The 23,385-nt window shown below is 32.8% G+C and overlaps 1 protein-coding gene across 1 annotated transcript in view; it reads left to right on the top strand.

Moving 5' to 3' along the window:
- LOC145277804 (cytoplasmic dynein 2 heavy chain 1-like) overlaps window positions 1-23,385 on the top strand; it is a 253,964-nt gene that overhangs the window by 126,701 nt on the left and 103,878 nt on the right. Inside the window, exons 40-42 of the mRNA XM_080129659.1 lie at window positions 1,787-1,885; window positions 13,086-13,237; window positions 20,963-21,209. Of these exons, the coding sequence (XP_079985785.1) occupies window positions 1,787-1,885; window positions 13,086-13,237; window positions 20,963-21,209 (498 nt within the window). The remainder of the gene's footprint in view (window positions 1-1,786; window positions 1,886-13,085; window positions 13,238-20,962; window positions 21,210-23,385) is intronic.

Here is a 23,385-nt window from a genome sequence, read left to right as displayed (position 1 = left end):
TGTTACAGCAATGAATATTATCCAAAAATTACAAAAAATTTTATTTTATATTGAATTTCAAGGCAAACCAATAATTTCTACTTGTCATGTTACAGCAATGAATATTATCCAAAAATTACAAAATATTTTATTTTATATTGAATTTCAAGGCAAACCAATAATTTCTACTTGTCATGTTACGGCAATGAATATTATCCAAAAATCACAAAATTTTTTATTTTATATTGAATTTCAAGGCAAACCAATAATTTCTACTTGTCATGTTACAGCAATGAATATTATCCAAAAATTACAAAAAATTTTATTTTATATTGAATTTCAAGGCAAACCAATAATTTCTACTTGTCATGTTACAGCAATGAATATTATCCAAAAATTACAAAAAATTTTATTTTATATTGAATTTCAAGGCAAACCAATAATTTCTACTTGTCATGTTACGGCAATGAATATTATCCAAAAATTACAAAATTTTTTATTTTATATTGAATTTCAAGGCAAACCAATAATTTCTACTTGTCATGTTACAGCAATGAATATTATCCAAAAATCACAAAATTTTTTATTTTATATTGAATTTCAAGGCAAACCAATAATTTCTACTTGTCATGTTACAGCAATGAATATTATCCAAAAATCACAAAAAAGCAATAAGGTAGAAAACAAATTATATAAGAAAACACTTTTTGAGAAAAATTAACAAAAAGAACATGTTTGGCTAAAAAACATCGGAGAGTTCCAAAGGGAGATAAATAGTGTGTAACTATAGCCAAGTCTTTGGAATAAATTGTGTTTTGCTTTGTGTTTTGTATAACTTAATTACTTCCTTTGTTATGTCAGGTTTTCACAAAGAAATATGGCGATGTTTTTTTACAATAAAGATCGAAAACTTGTGTTTTATTCAATAATGTAGTAATATTTAAATACTTCTGACATGCCAATTTAGTAGATATTGCTTTTAGTTGAAATTGGCACAAAAATTCATTAGATGCCATTGTTTTTTCTTAAAATCGATTTTTTTGTTTTCTGAATTTTACTATTATAGTGTAGTTGCACCATGGATTCAATAGGTCCAAGGATATTGCCAGGTTTTCTAAAGCTAGCAAATTTGTGAAGTAAACCTTTGTGTCAGACCCTATAAGAGATCTTTGATATATCAAGAGCTATTGCTCTAGAGACAAAACCCTCATCAAAAGATTCACTGATCCTATATGTTATGATAGCATATCAGTTTGCAGGACAAAATCCATATTGCTTGTCACTAAATTTTTTTGCTCAAGTGGTCAGCAATTGCTTCATTCATCACAGATTCAAGTAACTTACTCAAAGTGCATATGAGGTTGATTGGTTTGTACTGAAACATAAATAATTAATTGTCATTTTTAAATACTGAGCAAACCAACAAAGTTTTATTGGGCAAACTTCACATAAACAATACACCTGAACAAAGCTAGAGGTCACATTAGCCAAAATGTAGCAAACAAATAAAAATGTTAAAGAAAGCAATAATTCCATGTCCCAAAACACATAAAAAATTCCTTTATGTTTAGAGTGTTGTTTTCTAGTTGTAATTCATAAATATGTTGAAGTCATAAATATTTTTTTAAAAATTGTATATTATTTACAGTCTGACAGTTTGATCATGCTCTATAACCTTAGAATTTTTATTTTGATTAATAGTTATTTTCAGACTAATAAAAACATCTTAGTTTCATTATATGAAGAAACAGACTTGTACTTTATCATTTTTATAATAGCTTATATATTTCTTATATATCTTTAACAGGTATATTCTTGGACAGGCGAGTCACCACCAGACCCAAGACATCCACTGGATACTTACTATGACACAGTATCTGGTAGATTAAAAATCTACAATCAGCAGGTAAAAACTAAAATCTATTTTTAATCAGATTATTTGAAAGTAAGATCAATAATATTATTGCGATTGTTTGGGGAAAAAAGGAAGAGTAAGTTTATATGATTATTGTTTTGAGGTTAGAATAACTGTTAAAAAAAGCATTCTTTCTAAAATATATGATAAAGGTGAATGTACATGTATTTGACTTGCTTCAAATATAAACAAATATTTTTCAATTTTCTTTCTTTTTTATTATTATCAGTTAATATCAAGACCAAACATCTCCTTTCTTACTAATAAAATGAAATTTGTATACATGATTATGTATGTAAATTTAATTTTATTAGCAAACAAGAAGAGGCTTGATCTTGATAATACCTGATAATAATAAAAAAGAAAGAAAACTGAAAAAATATTTACATGGTTGGAAAAAGAATAAAATAATAGCTGTAACGTTTTCATTTCTTGACTAACTTTTTGTTGAAAAAAAGAAGACTTTCATTTTTTTTAAATTAATTTAGTGGTTTCTATTTTAAATTTGATTTTGTCCTTCAATTAGTTTTGTTTTAATGATTTCAAATATTGAATAGTTATTAAACAGCAAAGTGATAATGAGCAGGTGAAATTTGTTACTAAAAGGAATCATTAAATCTTTCATCACGTGTCTTATGTGCTTTACACGTTAAATATGTAGGAAGGGTGTACTGAAAGGTCATTTGACAGAAGTGAGTGCATTTAGCATGAATATACACTTGATGAAAACTGCATAACATGCTTCATTGTCAAAAATAAAATGATTGTTGGGTGAAAACACTTGGTTGAAAGAAAATAACATGGCATGATTGATTATCGAAAATAAAATAATCGTTAAGTGAAGACGCAAACTTTGCCAGAAACAGCAAATATGGTGGATTGTTGCAAATAAATTAATTGTTAATTGATCCCAGCTGCAAAGAGTTGGCAAGAGAAGCAAATACTGAATAGAGTTCCCTGTGGGGCATGCCTACATTGACAATGAGGTTCCATGGTGGGCATTTGCAAAGGGTTACAAATTGTTATATAAAAATAGTTTAAAATTGATATTGTCAGTTGCTTGGACCCAAGAAAATCCACCTGTTGAATTCTTGTATGTACGTCTTCTTTCCTTATTCACCCACATTCCTTTACCACCACCAACAATAAAGATATATCGCTATATTTTCATATACCAATGACATTTTTAAGCACAATAAAAATACAATATATATGTATTCAGTTTGTGTAGAAGGAAATCTAAATTGATTGCATCCTAATGTGACAATTTAATTTAATTATTAAAAACTGTACAAATATAAATGTGTTGCGTGCATTATATATTACTTGTGTGCTTAAAAGAGAAATAACAAAAACTTATGTATAATCGCAACAAACAAGTGAGAGAGAGACATAGAGAGCATGGAAATTGATGGAAATTAACTTCTCAAATTCATTTGCCTGCAGACCCTAAGCAATCCTTTTCGACTAACAGTCATTTCTGAAGACATATATGGTACACTGAATAAGGCAGGTGAAGCTAAGGTATTTATACATGATACATCCAAAGTCTTTGACAAAATTTTGTCTGAAGGCCTTTTTAGGAAAGTTAATTTGTAAAGTATTGCTCGACAAATATTTAATCTGGTCAGATCTGTTTATTTGCTAAAAGAAAGGTCCGGGTTGTTTTCAATGTTTGTACATCAAAACAACATTACATTAATGTGTGATCTACTGATTGATACTTAAACCATTATTATTCCTAATCTCCATAAACGACCACCCTGATATAATCATGTCCGAGATGGGTATATTTGCTGATGACACCATAGTCTATTCTAAACATGCAAGTAAATTGAACATGCACTCATATTCAAGACAATGGCTGCATGCTTATTAAATGGCCTCAAGTCTGTAATAGAATGGGACATAAAGAGATGATTGCATTCAACGAAAGCTCCTTTCGTCTCGCAATTCAACGAAAGCTCCTTTCGTCTAGCAATTCAATGAAAGCTCCTTTCGTTTAACAATTCAATGAAAGCTCCTTTCGTCTAACAATTCAATGAAAGCTCCTTTCGTTTAACAATTCAACGAAAGCTCCTTTCGTCTAACAATTCAATGAAAGCTCCTTTCGTTTAACAATTCAACGAAAGCTCCTTTCGTCTAAAAATTCAATGAAAGCTCCTTTCGTTTAACAATTCAATGAAAGCTCCTTTCGTCTAACAATTCAATGAAAGCTCCTTTCGTTTAACAATTCAATGAAAGCTCCTTTCGTCTAACAATTCAATGAAAGCTCCTTTCGTTTAACAATTCAACGAAAGCTCCTTTCGTCTAAAAATTCAATGAAAGCTCCTTTCGTTTAACAATTCAATGAAAGCTCCTTTCGTTTAACAATTCAATGAAAGCTCCTTTCGTCTAACAATTCAATGAAAGCTCCTTTCGTTTAACAATTCAACGAAAGCTCCTTTCGTCTAACAATTCAATGAAAGCTCCTTTCGTTTAACAATTCAACGAAAGCTCCTTTCGTTTAACCATTCAATGAAAGCTCCTTTCGTTTAACAATTCAATGAAAGCTCCTTTCGTCTAACAATTCAATGAAAGCTCCTTTCGTTTAACAATTCAACGAAAGCTCCTTTCGTCTAACAATTCAATGAAAGCTCCTTTCGTTTAACAATTCAACGAAAGCTCCTTTCGTTTAACAATTCAATGAAAGCTCCTTTCGTTTAACAATTCAATGAAAGCTCCTTTCGTTTAACAATTCAATGAAAGCTCCTTTCGTTTAACAATTCAACGAAAGCTCCTTTCGTTTAACAATTCAATGAAAGCTCCTTTCGTTTAACAATTCAATGAAAGCTCCTTTCGTTTAACAATTCAACGAAAGCTCCTTTCGTCTAAAAATTCAATGAAAGCTCCTTTCGTTTAACAATTCAATGAAAGCTCCTTTCGTCTAACAATTCAATGAAAGCTCCTTTCGTTTAACAATTCAACGAAAGCTCCTTTCGTCTAACAATTCAATGAAAGCTCCTTTCATTTAACAATTCAACGAAAGCTCCTTTCGTTTAACAATTCAATGAAAGCTCCTTTCGTTTAACAATTCAATGAAAGCTCCTTTCGTTTAACAATTCAACGAAAGCTCCTTTCGTTTAACAATTCAACGAAAGCTCCTTTCGTTTAACAATTCAATGAAAGCTCCTTTCGTTTAACAATTCAATGAAAGCTCCTTTCGTCTAAAAATTCAATGAAAGCTCCTTTCGTTTAACAATTAAATGAAAGCTCCTTTCGTCTAAAAATTCAATGAAAGCTCCTTTCGTTTAACAATTCAACGAAAGCTCCTTTCGTTTAACAATTCAACGAAAGCTCCTTTCGTTTAACAATTCAATGAAAGCTCCTTTCGTTTAACAATTCAATGAAAGCTCCTTTCGTTTAACAATTCAATGAAAGCTCCTTTCGTCTAAAAATTCAATGAAAGCTCCTTTCGTCTAACAATTCAATGAAAGCTCCTTTCGTTTAACAATTCAACGAAAGCTCCTTTCGTTTAACAATTCAATGAAAGCTCCTTTCGTTTAACAATTCAACGAAAGCTCCTTTCGTTTAACAATTCAACGAAAGCTCCTTTCGTTTAACAATTCAATGAAAGCTCCTTTCGTTTAACAATTCAATGAAAGCTCCTTTCGTTTAACAATTCAATGAAAGCTCCTTTCGTCTAAAAATTCAATGAAAGCTCCTTTCGTCTAACAATTCAATGAAAGCTCCTTTCGTTTAACAATTCAACGAAAGCTCCTTTCGTTTAACAATTCAATGAAAGCTCCTTTCGTTTAACAATTCAATGAAAGCTCCTTTCGTCTAAAAATTCAACGAAAGCTCCTTTCGTCTAATAATTACACGAAAGTTCCTTTCATCTAAAAATTCAACGAAAGTTCCTTTTGTCTAACAATTCAACAAAAGTTCCTTTCATCTAAAAATTCAATGAAAGTTCCTTTTGTCTAACAATTCAACAAAAGTTCCTTTCATCTAAAAATTCAACGAAAGTTCCTTTTGTCTAACAATTCAACAAAAGCTCCTTTCATCTAACAATTCAACAAAAGTTCCTTTCATCTAAAAATTCAACGAAAGTTCCTTTCATCTAAAAATTCAACGAAAGCTCCTTTCATCTAACAATTCAACGAAAGCTCCTTTCGTCTAACAATTCAATGAAAGCTCCTTTCGTCTAGCAATTACACAAATCCTTACCAACTTGCAATTGTCATGGTTGCTAACACCCTTCCTGAGAGTTCAACATTCAAACTCCTCAGCATATGATTCACAGGCAACATAAATTGGAATAAATATATAGAGGATGCTACCAAGTCTGCTGCAAAAAAAGTAGAAAACTTTTCAAACCTGCCATTATCCTATATCTCTATAAAGCGATCATTCATCCGTGCTGGTTTAATATTTTTGCCACATTTACACTAACCACTAGTTTCTTCCTTTTGAACAGGATGCAAAAAAGAGTTTCTAATCCAATGGGTCCAACATTGTCTGTCAAGCTCCAGTCCCTGTCGCATCATTGCAATGTTGCAACCCTGTGCTTGTTTTACAAGTACTTTAACAGAATGTGCTTTGATGAACTTACTGTATTCGTACCCCTCTCAGCGTAAATACCCCTGAACAACCTAACTAGCAGCAAAATTCGATCCTTTCACTGTAGAGGTTTCTGGATGCCGGAAAACTGTCTACTCTAATAGCTTCTTTCTTCAAGCTGCTTCCCTTTTCCTCCCTGCACCATGTTTCTCTGACTGTATGAAAATGCAGAAATTTAAATGTAATGTGATCAAACATCTTGCTGCACTGCTCTCTATTTAGGATGACCTCTATTAATTCAAACTCTAATCATAGTAACCCTTTATATCCATTAAGATCATTGTTGATAGTTTGCATCCAAATTTTCTTATACAAGAATCACCCTCTCAATATTACGAAACTAATGTAGCCAATTGACCATCAAATGTTCATCAAACTTTGTATATTCCAGTTGACTATGTGCCAGTTGGCACAGTTTAATATTCAAATTTAAAATCGTTAAATACAATTTAGGCACGCAGTGCAATTGATTGTTTCGGCGCGTTAAAAAAAATGAAAAATGACACCCACGCAAATTCCGGCGTGACCTTTATATACCAAAGGCGCGTACGTAGTTGAAAGCACCCCATGTGATGTCTTCCATTCAATGGAATTCCTCCTAGGACACATTTTAAAACTGATTTTCTAGAGCTCGTTTGGAGCCGATCAAATCAAATATAAACATACACAAACACAAAATCTATCTCTTTAGTCTCTTAGCCTTTCGAGCATTCTTTCGTCTCTTTAAACTCTTCCGACTCATTCAACGCTTTCTCATATGGACTTACCACGCGTGCAAACATCAATTATTTCATTTCCACTGCTCCGCGCATTAATACTCTCTTTTAACAGACGAACATTAATATTGTCAATGTTACAAATTTGAACATTCAAAGAACACAAAAAAGAGACTCTCCATCTTTCATATGAACTCAAAAAAAGGAACTCTGAAATATTGAGAACTATGTTTTAACTTGTTATTGTTTGTTATTTCTATTCCAGAAATAAACCTCGGTTTGTGTTGCACATAAGATTTCTTATTTTTATTTTTATTATTTGTGGAGGAAGTCAGTTCCCAAAAAAAGGCCAGGCGACCCCCACAAGTTGGTGACCCAACGCAGAAATCATGTGCACAACGGAATCTTATAAACTATTAAACAACCATGACTCAGCGGAAAAAGCGACAATTTTTTTTCGACCACAATTTCAAGCTCCGCGTCATCGGAAAAAGTCAGTTGACAGTTTAAAGGCTTTGAAATCACTTTCGAGCGAAGAAAACAAACATGGAACCTTCCTGTGTTGAAAAACCTCTGGCAACGTTAACGATAAATATACCAGCATTTAATCCTACCAACATAAAGACCTGGTTTATCCAAATCCAGGCCCTTTTCGACGCAAAGCGGATAACGTCTCAACGAACCAAATACTGTTACTTGGAAAAACTCCCGGCAGACGTCGTCGAAGAGGTGGCGGATTTATTGGAGAATGTGCCTGAAGACAACCCATATGACAAACTTAAGAAGGCCATCTTACGACGGACAGGCTTTTCAAACGAAACAAGGTTACGCAATCTTTTCACCCAAGTAGAATTGGGAGATTGCACTCCGTCACAACTTTTGCGATACATGCGTACATTGCTAGGGGACAACAAAATGTCCGAAAATATAATGAGAAGTCTGTGGCTGGATAAACTTCCAGACACAACAGTACAAATCCTAGCACCCACAACGGAAGAGACAGATATTGAAAAACTCGCCGATATGGCAGATCGAATCCATGAAAATCTGAGGCACCGCAAAGTAAACTCAGCACAAGCACAGCAGAAACAGACGTGCGACAATGATATATCAGGACTAAAAATGACGGTCGAAAATCTCACTCGACAAGTGCAGGAATTAATGCAAATAAACCATCGTTACTCATTTAATAAACGATCGGACTACTGAAAACGAAGTCTTAGTAGCGGTCGAAGCAACACACGGGAACGAGCGAACGAAATCTGTTTTTACCACAAAAAATTTGGCACACAAGCTCGGCGTTGCACTTATCCTTGTTCTTTTAAAAACAAGAATCAGGGAAACGAATATTCCGGCCAGTAGAGACAACGACTGTCGCTGGATTTTCCACTAAAGGTCGTCTATTTTTTATTCGTGATAATAATCATGGATATAATTTCTTAATAGACACTGGAGCTGAAATCAGCGTGATACCACCTCTACGTAAACAAAAAGCTATTCCACAGCCTTACCACCTCCAAGCAGCTAATGGCACACAAATACCGACATACGGTGAAAAATATTTAGACGTCAATCTTGGCCTGCGCCGCACATTTCCGTGGATTTTTACCATAGCCAACGTGACGACACCAATAATAGGAGCAGATTTTCTAGCACGGTTTAATCTATCGGTAGACATGACTAGTCTCACACTGACTGATAACCAAACAAAAATCGTAATTAAAGGTATCACCACAAGATACCAGTCTACTGGGATTAGTTCTGCCTTACCTGAAGAGACGTACATTCGTCGGCTGTTTCAAAAATACCCACAACTTACTCAGCCATTCAAAGTCACGGATAATATTAAACATAATGCAAAGCATTATATTAAAACGAATAGACAACCCGTCTACGCCACCCCCAGACGTTTGAAGCCGGATAAGTACAAGATCGCAAAAGACGAATTTCAACGCATGTTGCAACAAGGAATTATCCGACCTTCCAAAAGTGCGTGATCATCTCCTCTACACATGGTACAGAAAGCAGACGCGACAACATGGCGTCCATGCGGCGATTTCAGGAGATTAAATGCACAAACTGTACCGGATAGATACCCTATCCCACACATTCACGATTTTGCAATCGGACTGCAAAATGCCACGATATTTTCCAAACTGGATTTAGTAAAAGCGTATTACCAAATACCGGTGGCGGATGAAGATATCCACAAAACAGCACTGACCACACCATTTGGACTTTACGAATTCGTCAGAATGCCATTCGGACTTAGGAACGCTTGTCAAACCTTCCAAAGGTTAATAGACGAGGTTTTTAGGGACCTTCCATTTATATTCGCTTACGTGGACGATGTCCTAATTGCTAGTAGAAACCTCGACAAACATAAACAACACTTAGAACAAGTTTTTCAAAAACTGTCCCATTACGGTTTAAAAATAAACTTGGACAAATGTATTTTCAGTCAGCAAGAAGTAAACTTCCTTGGACATTCAATTGATAAGGATGGTATATCACCATTACCCGAGAAAGTAAGCGCCATTACGGATTTTCCACAACCTACGTCTGTTAGACAAGTTCGTCGCTTCATAGGTATAATTAATTACTACAGACGATTTTTACCCAACTGTTCCACAATCCTTGCACCGTTAACGTCATTATTGAAGAACAAAACGAAAAACCAACAATTAAAACTGGACGGATCAGCTTTAAAAGCTTTCCATCAAGCTAAAACTGCCTTAGTCAATTTCACAAAATTGAATTATATTAAGGACAGCGAAGAATCGAAGCTTACACTTACAACAGACGCGTCAGACATAGCTGTAGGAGCAGGTATACATCAACTGACAGGGGATACAATGACCCCTATATCGTTTTTCTCAGCCAAACTGAGCAAGACGCAGACAAAGTACAGTACCTTTTCAAGGGAACTATTAGCAATTTATTTGTCAATTAAACATTTTAGACATCTGTTAGAAGGAAGAAACTTCTGTATTTACACTGACCATAAACCGTTAACATATGCACTGCATACGCATGTAGATAAATATGGTCCAAGAGAAATCAGACACCTTGATTATATTGCCCAATATTCCACAGACATCAGATACGTCAAGGGGCAAGAAAACATCGTGGCAGACGCATTATCACGAGCTGCAATAACTTCACTAAATTCCAGTTCGTAAACTATGGAATTAATTGCACAAGAACAAAAGATGGACGAGACACTCACTGACGTACAACAGAAAACGTCTTTGCAACTGAAGGAAATGCCCGTACCTTTTAGTGTAACAACACTTTATTGTGATACAGCAAAAGAACAACCACGTCCATACATACCGCCAAGCATCAGACGACATGTTTTTCTACATTTTCACAATATGTCGCATCCAGGCAAACGAGCCACCATAAAAATAATAACAGACCGCTTTGTTTGGCCGAATATGAATGCAGATATTCGAAATTGGACCAAGACGTGTGTATCCTGTCAGAAAAATAAAATACACAGGTACACAAAGTCACCGCTGGGCACTTTCAGTGCGCCTGATGCCAGGTTCACCAATATCCATGTTGACTTGGTGGGGCCATTACCGTCCTCAAAAGGACACACCCACATTCTCACCATAGTCGACAGGTTCAGCAGATGGCCAACAGCCATACCCGTGAAAGACACATCGGCAGCGACAGTAGCTGGAACAATACTAAAAGACTGGATAGCAATTTTTGGAGTACCGTCAATACTCACAACGGACAGAGGTTCGCAATTTCAATCGAAACTCTTCGCAGAGTTCAACCAATTGTTGGGAACAACCCACATAAAGACTACTGCTTATCACCCTTGCTCAAACGGCCTTGTCGAACGCTTTCACAGACAGCTAAAAACTTCTTTGGCCACGAGTCTTAACAACGCGGACTGGTCAGATAATTTACCATTAATCCTATTAATGATCCAAAACACAATAAAAGAAGACTTACAAAGCACACCAGCAGAGCTAGTTTTTGGATCCGTAGTCACACTACCTGGACAGTATTTTAATGCATACACAGATATTTCACCCACGGCTACATTTGTGACGGAATTAAAGAACAAAATGTCTTCTCTCAAATTTACCCCCACCAGGAGGGCTGACAAACAAACATACATACCGAACGACCTTCACACATGCAAATTTGTGTTTATCAGGAATGATACGGTCAAAAAGCTATTTTGTCCAAGTTACACTGGACCATACCAAGTTTTGGACAGAAGTGAAAAATATTTTACTGTCTAACGGAAAGACAGGAAAGACAACATCGCGATCGACCGAATTAAACTAGCATACATTGAGGAATACCCTCAGACAATTTCCCCACCAGAACAAATTCCCTTAGAACATGGGAGACCAGCAGGAAATGACGAGGACACCAAACCCACGATAAAAAACGGGTAGAAAGTCCACTGGCCGAAACATTTCAAGGAATACATTACATATTAAAAAAAAAAAAAAAATTTTTTCCAATCTGGGGGGAGTATTTGTGCCAGTTGGCACAGTTTAATATTCAAATTTAAAATCGTTAAATACAATTTAGGCGCGCAGTGCAATTGATTGTTTCGGCGCGTTAAAAAAATGAAGAATGACACCCACGCAAATTCCGGCGTGACCTTTATATACCAAAGGCGCATACGTAGTTGAAAGCACCCCATGTGATGTCTTCCATCCAATGGAATTCCTCCTAGGACACATTTTAAAACTGATTTTCTAGAGCTCGTTTGGAGCCGATCAAATCAAATATAAACATGCACAAACACAAAATCTATCTCTTTAGTCTCTTAGCCTTTTGAGCATTCTTTCATCTCTTTAAACTCTTCCGACTCATTCAACACTTTCTCATATGGACTTACCACGCGTGCAAACATCAATTATTTCATTTCCACTGCTCCGCGCATTAATACTCTCTTTTAACAGACGAACATTAATATTGTCAATGTTACAAATTTGAACATTCAAAGAACACAAAAAAGAGACTCTCCATCTTTCATATAAACTCAAAAAAAGGAACTCTGAAATATTGAGAACTATGTTTTAACTTGTTATCGTTTGTTATTTCTATTCCAGAAATAAACCTCGGTTTGTGTTGCACATAAGATTTCTTATTTTTATTTTTATTATTTGTGGAGGAAGTCAGTTCCCAAAAAAAGGCCAGGTGACCCCCACAACTATCAGGGTATCAGAACTGATATGTGGTTGCTGATCTCACCAGCCATTGCATATCCATCTTGTAATTCTGCTGTCATTATGCTGAACACAGATAAGTGAACACAGAGTAGCAGTCTATGATTCATTTTCATGCAACATCATGCTCCTAACACAGATTGTGATGTCAGAAGAGACATCACAATTTATGGCTTCCGGGCCTTGATAAGTGGTGATCACTGTAAAAAAAAAAAATATCTCAATGTAATCTACCTTGTTTTCATGAATAAAAGTAATAAAAACAATTATTCAATGTCACCATGACTTCTATGCAACATAGGTTCTATCCATTTTATTGTTCACTTAATGAAGGGCATATTTCTGCATGTGGATAACCTTTGCTGCAGATGATCTTCACAGGTGTCCTTGCATCAAATCATCAGTTATTTTTTACCAGTTGTGTCTCTGTGTCAGTTGAGTTTTATTACTTCCGGTCAACATTTATTTCTGCTATCCCAAACCTGATATTCAACCCATATGTTATTATCATTTAGACATTTTCAAATAGTCCAAATACTATTCAATCTTGTACGACTGAATTCTGAACATTATTTATGAAATGGCTACATAAATTTTATCATATTTTATGAAATGAAATTATGTACTTTACATTTTCTTCTTTTTTTATTTTTCAATTTTTAGTCAATAGAGGATATTAATGCTGAAAGTTTGGGTTCTGGTGCTGTAGTTAAAACCATGGATATCTTGAGAAACCTGGATCTTTTCACCCCTTGGCTCCAGCCTCAGAATTATAAACCCTTCATATTGGTTGGACCTGAAGGTTGTGGCAAGGGGTATGTCTGAAACCAATACTTTAAATCATTCAGTTTGTAAATCATTAGAGACTTTCAGTCATTTAAAGAAATTTAAAAACTGATTTTTGTTATTTTTTAAAATGATATTTGCTGTTTGACCTGTCCTAAAACTCCTACAACATTACATAAATGAAAAATACTTATAAATAGATTTTATATAGATATTATTTATATGTTTATATTCTAACATTTTTATTTTAATCAAGATTTCATTACTTTTATTTTACTTTTCATGTTTTTTGTTTTAAATTTTCTGATCTTCTTTCCATCTGCCATTTTTTTGACAGTCTGCAAGCTTCAATTTTGGTCATCTTGGGGATTAATTCCATTAAGATCATTGTTGATAGTTTGCATCCAAATTTTCTTATACACGAATCACCCTCTCAATATTATGAAACTAATGTAGCCAATTGACCATCAAATGTTCATCAAACTTTGTATATTCAAGTTGACTATCAGGGTATCAGAAATTATATGTGGTTACTAATCTCACCAGCCATTGCATATCCATCTTGTAATTCTGCTGTCATTATGCTGAACACAGATAAGTGAACACAGAGTAGCAGTCTATCATTTACTTTCATGCAGCATCATGCTCCTAACACAGATTGTGATGTCAGAAGAGACATCACAATTTATGGAACTTACCTCATACTTATTTTACACTAATGATAGAACTAAAATTTCCAGCACTCAACATATCTTTAAGATAACAAAAGGAATCCACTACTTCAAGATGTTGTCAACAACTTCATTCATGATGTTATGACTTCACCTAAGCAGCACATTATGTGAGGTTACGATAAATGAGTCTCATGCTGTGACTATATTCAGGAATTGGAGGTCCAGTCAGTTCCTTTACTTTTGTGTCTTTAGAACACTAACCCTAACACCAACATAGCCAACTGATCATCAAAAGCTCATCAAACTTTGTATATTCAATTTCACTAACAGAGTATCAAAGCTGATATGCAAGGTCAGATCTGGCCAGGCATTGCATATTCATCTACTTATTGCCTTGTCAATACAATGAAGATGGGTGAGTGAGGATGCAGAGTTGCTAATACACACTCCCCACAATTTGATAAATTAACAAATCGATACATTTCCATGCAATAAGAAACACAAGATTGTTATATTGTAGCTTTTAAACTAGATTTTTCTTTATTAATATTGTATGCTCAAAATAATTTCTAGGGTTAATGTGCCACATAACAAAAAATGCCAGTCCCCATCTACATCCCAAGAACAGATGCCTTTATTTGAATTCTTTTGTTTACTGAGAACATCTGCTCAACCAATTGTTAGCAAATCCATTGAATGCTTAAAACTTGTTTATTGATGTAAGAAAACTCACTGTGGCTGCCTTAAATAATCCGGTTATGTCGATATTCTAATTTCTAAATACTACATTATTTTATGTATATAATAGCTTTCCTTTTCTTTCAGACAATCTCTAGCGAATCACATTTTACTTATGTTTATTTTTATGCCATCTTTCTGATCATCTCACTTAAATTCTGATTTGCTGAAATCAAATCCTGTATTTTTATTAATCTTTGTTTTTTTCGTTTTGAATTTTAAATCAATAAACCAAAATAAAAAGATATTTTAGAATGCAGTACAAAAATCAAATAAAACAAGGAGCAGATCCATTCTTTAGACACTTAATTCAATTTGCATGTTTAGTGATAAAGATGCTATTTCAAACTGAAGTGTGGCAGACCAAGGAATTTTCTTATAGAAATGTTCAAACACATCTAAAAACTACATCATGTTAATAAATTAAAGAAATAGTTTTCATGAATGAAGTTTAAAATCTAATTTGGAAAAAAACATTAAGAACTGTTACTAAATATAATCTTTCTTTTTTTTTTTAATTTTTATTCACCCCAAACAAGGTATATTGCCTCTGCAAGAGGCTAATATGATTAAGGTCTGAATTTATAAGGACTATCCTAAGTAGAGAGGTGTTCTCATTGCATTTAAATTTTTGCATGTTAGTACAGTTATGATAATGAAGACCAGGAAGAGAATTCCAAAGGCAAGTGGTCTGTGGAAAGAAGCTATTAGAGTAGAAAGTTTTTCAGTATATGGCAATTTCTACAGTGAAGGGGTGAGATTTTGCTGCTTGTTTATGCAGGAATAAAATGTGTATAATATGATTGTAGATCTTTGGATACTGACTAGTGTAAAACATGTTGTATTTCTGTTTTAATAAAATCCTACTATAAGTACATATGTAATACCTTCAAGTAGAGATATTCTGTCCGCAAATGCTCCTTCAACAATTCAAATTACACATTAAAAACATAACTCTATGTATACTATGTAGAACTAATCAAAATCAAACAGCAGTTGTTAAATGGGACATTTTAAAGAAAACCAACACTTGTCAATCTTTACATACATCTTGTTATTTATGCTTAAATGAAAAATTATATATAATTATGTTTTCTAAATAAAAGTATGAAACATCAATAAATTGTAGGCATTATAAATTACACCATCTCAGCCATCTACACACTTCCCTCTAAATTCAATAACATCAAATATCTTAGTTTTTAGTTTATACTACTTTTATCTATCTTTGTTTTACCATTTTTCTTTATATTTTTAATTTACTTTATTTTTGTACTACAATTATTTATTCATTACTTTTATTACAATCATTATCAATAACTTCCCCAAAATTTCTTTCTACACCCCACAAACGCTTTCAGTAAATTTTCATCAAACTTATACATTTTGTTTTTATATACCCTTTAAATAATGTTATTACTTTAAGTTACCTTGGTATTATTTTATTTTTTATTACTCCATTATATCATATTATCTTATTTTATTATTTTTCATTAATTTTTAATTACTTTAATATTTAGTATTTTATTATATTATTTTACTATATATTATTACTGCTATTTATATCATTTTCTTATTTATTATATATATATAAATATATATATATATATATATATATATATATATATATATATATATTTATATATATTTTTCAATGCATTATCACTTTATCATATTAATATAGTAATATTTTAATATTTTTCTTTTACTTTATGAATATATATCTTTATTTTTTTACTGTTGTTTCATATATTTTTCATCATCATACTATAATTATTATCTCTATGTTAATTTTTATTATATTAGTATACCATTATTATATTAGTGTCTATTATAATAAAGTTGTGTTTGTTCACAATTTGATTAATATATACAAAAAGTACAGTTTCGCAAATTAATTTTCATACTGAAAACGGACTTTTATTCTAGCATGATTTCTATTACATTCAATAAGTAACTTCTTTTCGTTTATTACAGTAAAGAAATTCAATTTTAGGGCAGAGCGGTAGCTCTAGATATATCTAAGGCTTTTGACAGGTTATGGTACAAGGATCTCCTCAGGAAAATTAAATCATATGGTATCACTGGTAGAATACTTAATATAATTAAATCCTTCTTAGATAAGAGAAAAATCTAAGTTGTCCTCGATGGTCGTACATCTAAACAGTGTGATATAAATGCGAGAGTGCCTCAGGGGTCTATCCTTGGACCTCTATTGTTCCTAATATTTATTAATGACCTCCCTGACAAAATTGTCTGTGAGATGGGTATATATGCTGATGACACTAAACTCTATAACAGGCATGACAGGAAAACAAATTAACGCATATCTAAAGAAATGGCAAAAACACTAGAGGATGACCTCCAATCTGTAGTGGAATGGGGACATAAATGGATGGTCACATTCAATGCTGCCAAGACTAAACTGGTTTCCTTCAATAATTACAAGAAACCTTCTCTGCCACCAATAGCAATGGCCAGTGACTCCCTGTCTGAGAGTACATCTTTCAAACTGCTTGGCCTAACGTTCACAGGAAACATGAGTTGGAACAATTATATTGAAAACATTGCCAGGGCCACTGCAAAGAAGGTAGGCTCTCTCTACTGTGCTAGAAAACTACTGACACCTGAAAGTATCCTGTACCTCTATAAGGCCACCATTCGCCTATGTATGGAGTATTGTTGTCACATTTGGGCCGGTGCATCTGCTACTAGTCTCTCACTCCTAGACAAGGTTAAAAAAAGAGTCGCCAATCTGATAGGCCCTGAACTGGCATCTAAGCTTCAGCCTCTGTCCCATCGATGAAACGTTGCATCCCTCTGCCTGTTCTACAAGTATTTTAATGGTGAATGCTCTGACGAACTGCAGACACTTGTGCCCCCACAACGTAGACACCCTTGACAAACCCGACAGGCAGCTAAATCCCACCCCCACACAGTAGAGATCCCTAGATGTAAAAGATCTTTCTACTCCAGTAGTTTCTTCCCCAGAACCGCTAAACTCTGGAATTCCATTCCAGGTTCCTGCTTCCCTAACTGTACTGACATGCAGAAGTTCAAGTGCAACGTGAACCGACATCTTGCTGCCCAAATCCCAACATAGTGCCCCAGTAGTTGCTGCCTCTGATAGTAGCCCCCTACACCAAAGTGGCAATGCGCTTTGTTTGGGGTGAAAATGTAATAAAAAAAAATAAAAAAAATAGAAGCATTTTGTTTTATTTAGAAATATTCTTTAAAATTGATTTATTTAATTTATATTTTATTTAATTTATATTTCATTTAATTTATTTTCAATTATTAAGAGCTAGCAACAGCTGTGTCTAAAACCGGAAGTAAGCTTATTTATTTAAGCTATGAGAGTTATTTTCCCTTTAAACTATGAGAGTTACTTCACATTTTATTTTCATAGATCAAGATGGATGTGTTTTATGCTTCCCTAAATCCAACATGTGATCACTTTTCATAACAATATTTGGTGTATCTTCAATAGTATGTGACTGATCTCTCCACCCAGCAATATGTTTTGACCGGGCAATTATTATTTTTAAATATCTTTAAAAGAACCTAAGTTTTCCACTATCATATTCTTGTATTCTTATATAGTAAAAAAAAGCAAATAAATATGCAAAGTAGTAACCCAGATAGATACCCCCTCCCCTGTAACCGATATTTGTGTTAAACGTTGATTAGCCTTGAATTATTTAAGCAACCAACTTTCTTAATACACTGGTCTCCATGCTCATGAAAGGAAATTAATGTTAATGCTTAGCCCCTGCGTGGGCATGTATTAAGATTGACACTCTTTTTTTCTTTTCCTTTTCTTCTATTTGTTGTTTTTGTTCTTTTTTTATTTCTCTGTTCCCTTTTCACTTTTTTCTGAATATTTTTTGTAAAATTCGTTTTTCTATTGAACTCCATTTCATTAAAGATTTTACCTTTACAGAAATGACTGATATCGCTTAATGAGGTCTTTAGTTATAGATATGGACTGAAACATTGTTATGATTGTGTAGCGATATTAAAAAAAATGTTTATTTGTCTATTACTTATTGAGAACTCTTATATAAACCTCAAAAAAATTATTATTTTTTTATTTTTTGAATATTCTTAACCTGGAACAATTATATATATATATATATATATATATATATATATATATATATATATATATACTTTTTATTTGTTTTACATAAGTATTAATATGTCATAACAATATTTATGTAAAACAAATAAAAAGTATATCTTGCCCTACTTTAGTATTGAGCACTTTTGCATTAAATTTGTTAAAACTTCATTGGTTGCTTCACCTTTGAAAAATATTAACCTGGAATTATATATATATAAAAGTGTTGAGACAATTAATCGGAATCAGAAAAATTATAACTTTTTGGGATACTGGAATCAGGAAAAATTGTGGCTATTCTGATGCCAAAAATGATTCCTTTAATTGTTGTTTTTTTATTTGATTTTGCTTAAAACAAAATGTTCCATTGCTAGTAGTAATGATAAAACAATAAATATTTATTGATTTTTAACTAATAGTAAAATTAAAATCTATAGATCGTCCCCACAAATGTATTTTTTATGTTTGAGAAAATATCTGCACATTTTACATGGGTTTTTTTTTCAATAACCAGGAAAAAATAACGTCTCTATAGTTAAATATTTAGAGATTTATAAGAACCAGAATTGGTAATTGCATTGGAATCAGGAACTTAGTGAGGAATTAATAGTTGTATCAGGATTGGGAAAAATATTGGAATCGTCCCATCACTAATATATTTTCAAGCAAACATTATTGAATACAATGGAGGTACTTTGCTTTATTATTGTCTTTTTTTATTTTTTTTATTTTTTGTATAATCTTTTTTATATTGAAATCAAAAATATTAATAAAAGTTCTATAAGAATCACAAGCGTTTTCGATTCAACTGTGAATCATCTTTGGGTGGAATTGATGAAGTGAAGTAAACTGGAGTAAAAATTGAAAAGTATAAAAATAAAATTCTCAATAAATTATAGGCTATGGTGGTGGGTTAAAAAATAAAAATTGATTAAATGTCGGTTAAAAACTGTTGATTATAATCTGAACTCTAAAATCTAAGAGTCCGGGTGCCAGTATTAGCAAGGTATGGAAATTAATCACATTGCATTCAAGAACAATACAAAATATTAAAATGCATACGTGCAATTTAATATAGATGCAAGTGTAAACATGAAGAATGCTTGAATGTGTAAAATAACATGAAATTTACTTAAGAAAATTTCATGTTGAAATAGTGAATTGATTAGGAATCTCGTCTCAGTGCCCTAAAGAGCTAAATCCAATTAGATTACAGAAATCCTAGAGGTACAATGCTCTGTTGTTGTGTATAACAATGTAAAAATGTCGCTTGACCAGGTCAATCGATGTCTGGTCAGTTCCAACCCAATTCCAGGAAAGAGATATTGCCTTGATTTCCAATATCACACTATGTATGTGTAAGTCTTTTTGTATTTAAAAAACTGAAGATTCATTTCTCATTGTGACTAGTATAGTTCAGGAGAAATAACTTGAAATTGATTCAAGAGACATAACTAGTGAGTATATTGTGGCAACATGTCCATCATTTTTGACAAGTATATCAATTAATAAATATCAAATAGTGAGTCTTTATTATATGTGTATCTGCAGAGTTGGAAGAGTAGATGTCAGATTGCCATTTTGTAGTAAGATTGCTGTTCATATCCATCTTACTTGCCTTGTTTGATATTAAAAAAAAAAGGTTTTGGTTAAAATGACAAGCTTCTTCTCTACAATTTAAATAATTTTTATTCAAACGGTTTCATCAATGCAAAACATTGTCTTGTAAAAGTTATAAAAACAGGAATACAAAATAGGCTGAGTCCATTAACATGTACTACAGAAATGGAAATGAGTTCAGATTCTTTTATATTGTCTCACACTCAAATCCTAGTGAGTAAAGAATATGATATTTTGTCAACATGACACCTTAAGTTTAACTATAAAAAGGCACAAAAAGGTTAGGTGGAAGTTCTATTCTACACAAAAGTGTTTTGACCAAACAACCTATCAATCAATCCCAGAATGAAAACATGTAAATGCAAAAGAAAATACATCATAATTATGCAACTGCTACACAATATTTAGAAGTACATGTTCTGCCAGGTTTTAAGATCATTAGTATTTGTCAACCAATTTGTAAAAATCATGGTTTTTCTAACATGAACCATACTGTTTAGCCAAGTAGATTCATTCATATCCTTGAATTATTTTTCAAGTCATAGTTTTTTATTTTCCAGGAATAATTCTCTTGTTGATTATTATCAATCTTCTTTCAGATTGCTGTTAAATTACTGTTTCAAAGAATTGCGATCTGTTAGTGTGGCCACTGTCCACTGCAATGCTCAGTCCACCCCTGTACATATTCTGCAGAAATTGAGTCAAAGCTGCATGATGGTTAGTACCAACACTGGCCGAAGATATCGCCCCAAGGAATGTGAACGACTCATTCTTTTCTTGAAGAATATCAACTTACCTCGACCTGACAAGTGGCAAACATGTCAGCTGATTGCTTTCTTGCAACAAGTAAGTAGACATTTTTTTAAAATTTTTGCAAAGTCAAACGATTTAATTCAGTTTCATAAAATATTTAAAAACTGGTGGAACCCTTCATCCAAGTACTGACACTAGTTTCATTGATATAGTTTATAGTGGGAAAGAGATAGACTTGCTTACAAGTGAATTCCAAAGACTAATTCTATAACATAATATATTATACTTTATTGGTCATTTCCATTCAACAAGACAGATGGTAGTAATTAAGACATTAAATATTTATATGTTTTGATAGAGAAAATTGATATTGAAAATCCTTGAGTCAAGCAAAAGAAAATATAAGTCCAAGAGTCTGGATGAGGTAAATGGTATTAAGATTGAATAAAAGCAGAATGTTATTCAAAAGTCTATACATGCATCGATAGGAGTATTGAGTTAGTTTGTAAGGCTATCACAGTCCATATTATTATTTCTAAGTCTGTGCTGAAATCTTAGAAAAGTAAGTCCATGCGCTCGAGGCTAAAGATGGCTTTCATTTGCATACAAAGAAAAAAGTTTAGTTATTGTTCTAAGTGAAGTGAGTTTGTTGGGTAACTTGGCATTTCAACAGCCAATTGATTAAAAAGCACAAACATAATTTTTATATAACATTTAAGAACAGGTGCCTGTTTCTGATTGGTTAAATCCTAACATAGGGAACCAATTGAAATTTAGTATTTGTTCTTGTTAATATCAAGCATTTAAGTCAGCAAATATCTAATGATTCCAGACATTGTTATTCTGTACAGTAGAACCCCAGGATACGGTGGCCCTAGGATACATTTCTTTTAGGTTACAATGTGGAATACAATGTTTTTTCGGCTCCTGGTTATGGTATTTGCCCCGTCATATGATGTTATAATGTTATTTGATTATATACATGTGTATTATATGCTGTACTGTATTTTATTACTAATTTTTAATGCTGTATCCTGGGGTTCTACTGTAGTAGTTGTTATTGTAGCTACTACTCCCACTATTGATTTTGAAACCACTTCTCTGCATTGTTGTTGTTGCTGTAGGTACTACTGCTACAAATTCCTTGATAATAATTATTTCATTTTATGTTTTTTTCTTTTCTTTCTTCAAGACATTTGTATAACTTTCAGGTAATTTAGATTCAATTTAAAATCTCATCTGAATGGCGCCAATATTGTTAAAAACAAAGGTCTTTTGCATAGCACAGCAAACAGTAAATGATGATTTAAAACCCACAAGAAACTCTTCTTTATGTTTCAGAAAAAAACAAAAAACAAAAACGGAATGACACTGTAATAAAATACACTCATGAACTTGAAATAAATTAGTCCTGTGGATAACGTCGTCATATTAACATTGAATACCAATAAATCACATGTAAGGAACGAACACAACTGAGGAAACCAAAAACATGATTTCACAAACTGATGCTTGACATAACATTGATATTGCTGTAATACCAACAACCTCCTCCTGAATGACAAAATAAATACCCAAGTTTTTATTTAGCTTAAAACATCAATGATTGGCTAATGGAACAAATTATTTGCATATTCAACACTGTTTAATTCATAGTTCTGATGTTCCCATGTTTGCACCCGCTCTAAGGAAGTATTTTTCTCATACTTGATGAATAGCATGAAACATGTTTTCTTTTACAAGATTGTCTTACCGTCATTTTATGATGTCATGAATTGTTATAGTCATCATAATGAAACCATTATTTAAAAAAAAATGATATTCTTGACATGCACCACCAATTAAGTAATTAGTTTCTCATTAAAAAATGATCTTGAAGTATATTTTCTTTTTTAATTTTCAAGTATTCCTCATGAGTATGATTACTAGAAGAAATTTAGTTGTAGTAATTAAAAGGAGTTAAACATATATTTCATGTAATTCATATCTTTATATTTAATGCAATCTTTTAAAAAATTACAGCATATTAAGGATAATGTTTCTAGTTATTTAAGGGATTTAAAGTTATTTAAAATAGGAAAAAAGTTGATTTCAACCTACATTACTAAAACATTCTATCATCATTTTCTCTGCTATTTGGTTGAATTCCGAGGAGAGTAGGCAGTGAACCTTGGGTTTGGCAGCCTCATAACTCACACTTCCCTTGTTTTGTCTTTCTGCTTGTTTTCTTCCTGTTCCCCCTATAATTTCTAAATCAATTTTAAACCCT

The sequence above is a fragment of the Euprymna scolopes genome, chromosome 6 (genome assembly GCF_053919585.1).
Source record: "Euprymna scolopes isolate OS-2025 chromosome 6, ASM5391958v1, whole genome shotgun sequence".
NCBI lineage: Eukaryota > Metazoa > Mollusca > Cephalopoda > Sepiida > Sepiolidae > Euprymna > Euprymna scolopes.
Note: the sequence above shows the minus strand (reverse complement) of the source record. Positions and strands in the feature narration are given on the sequence as shown.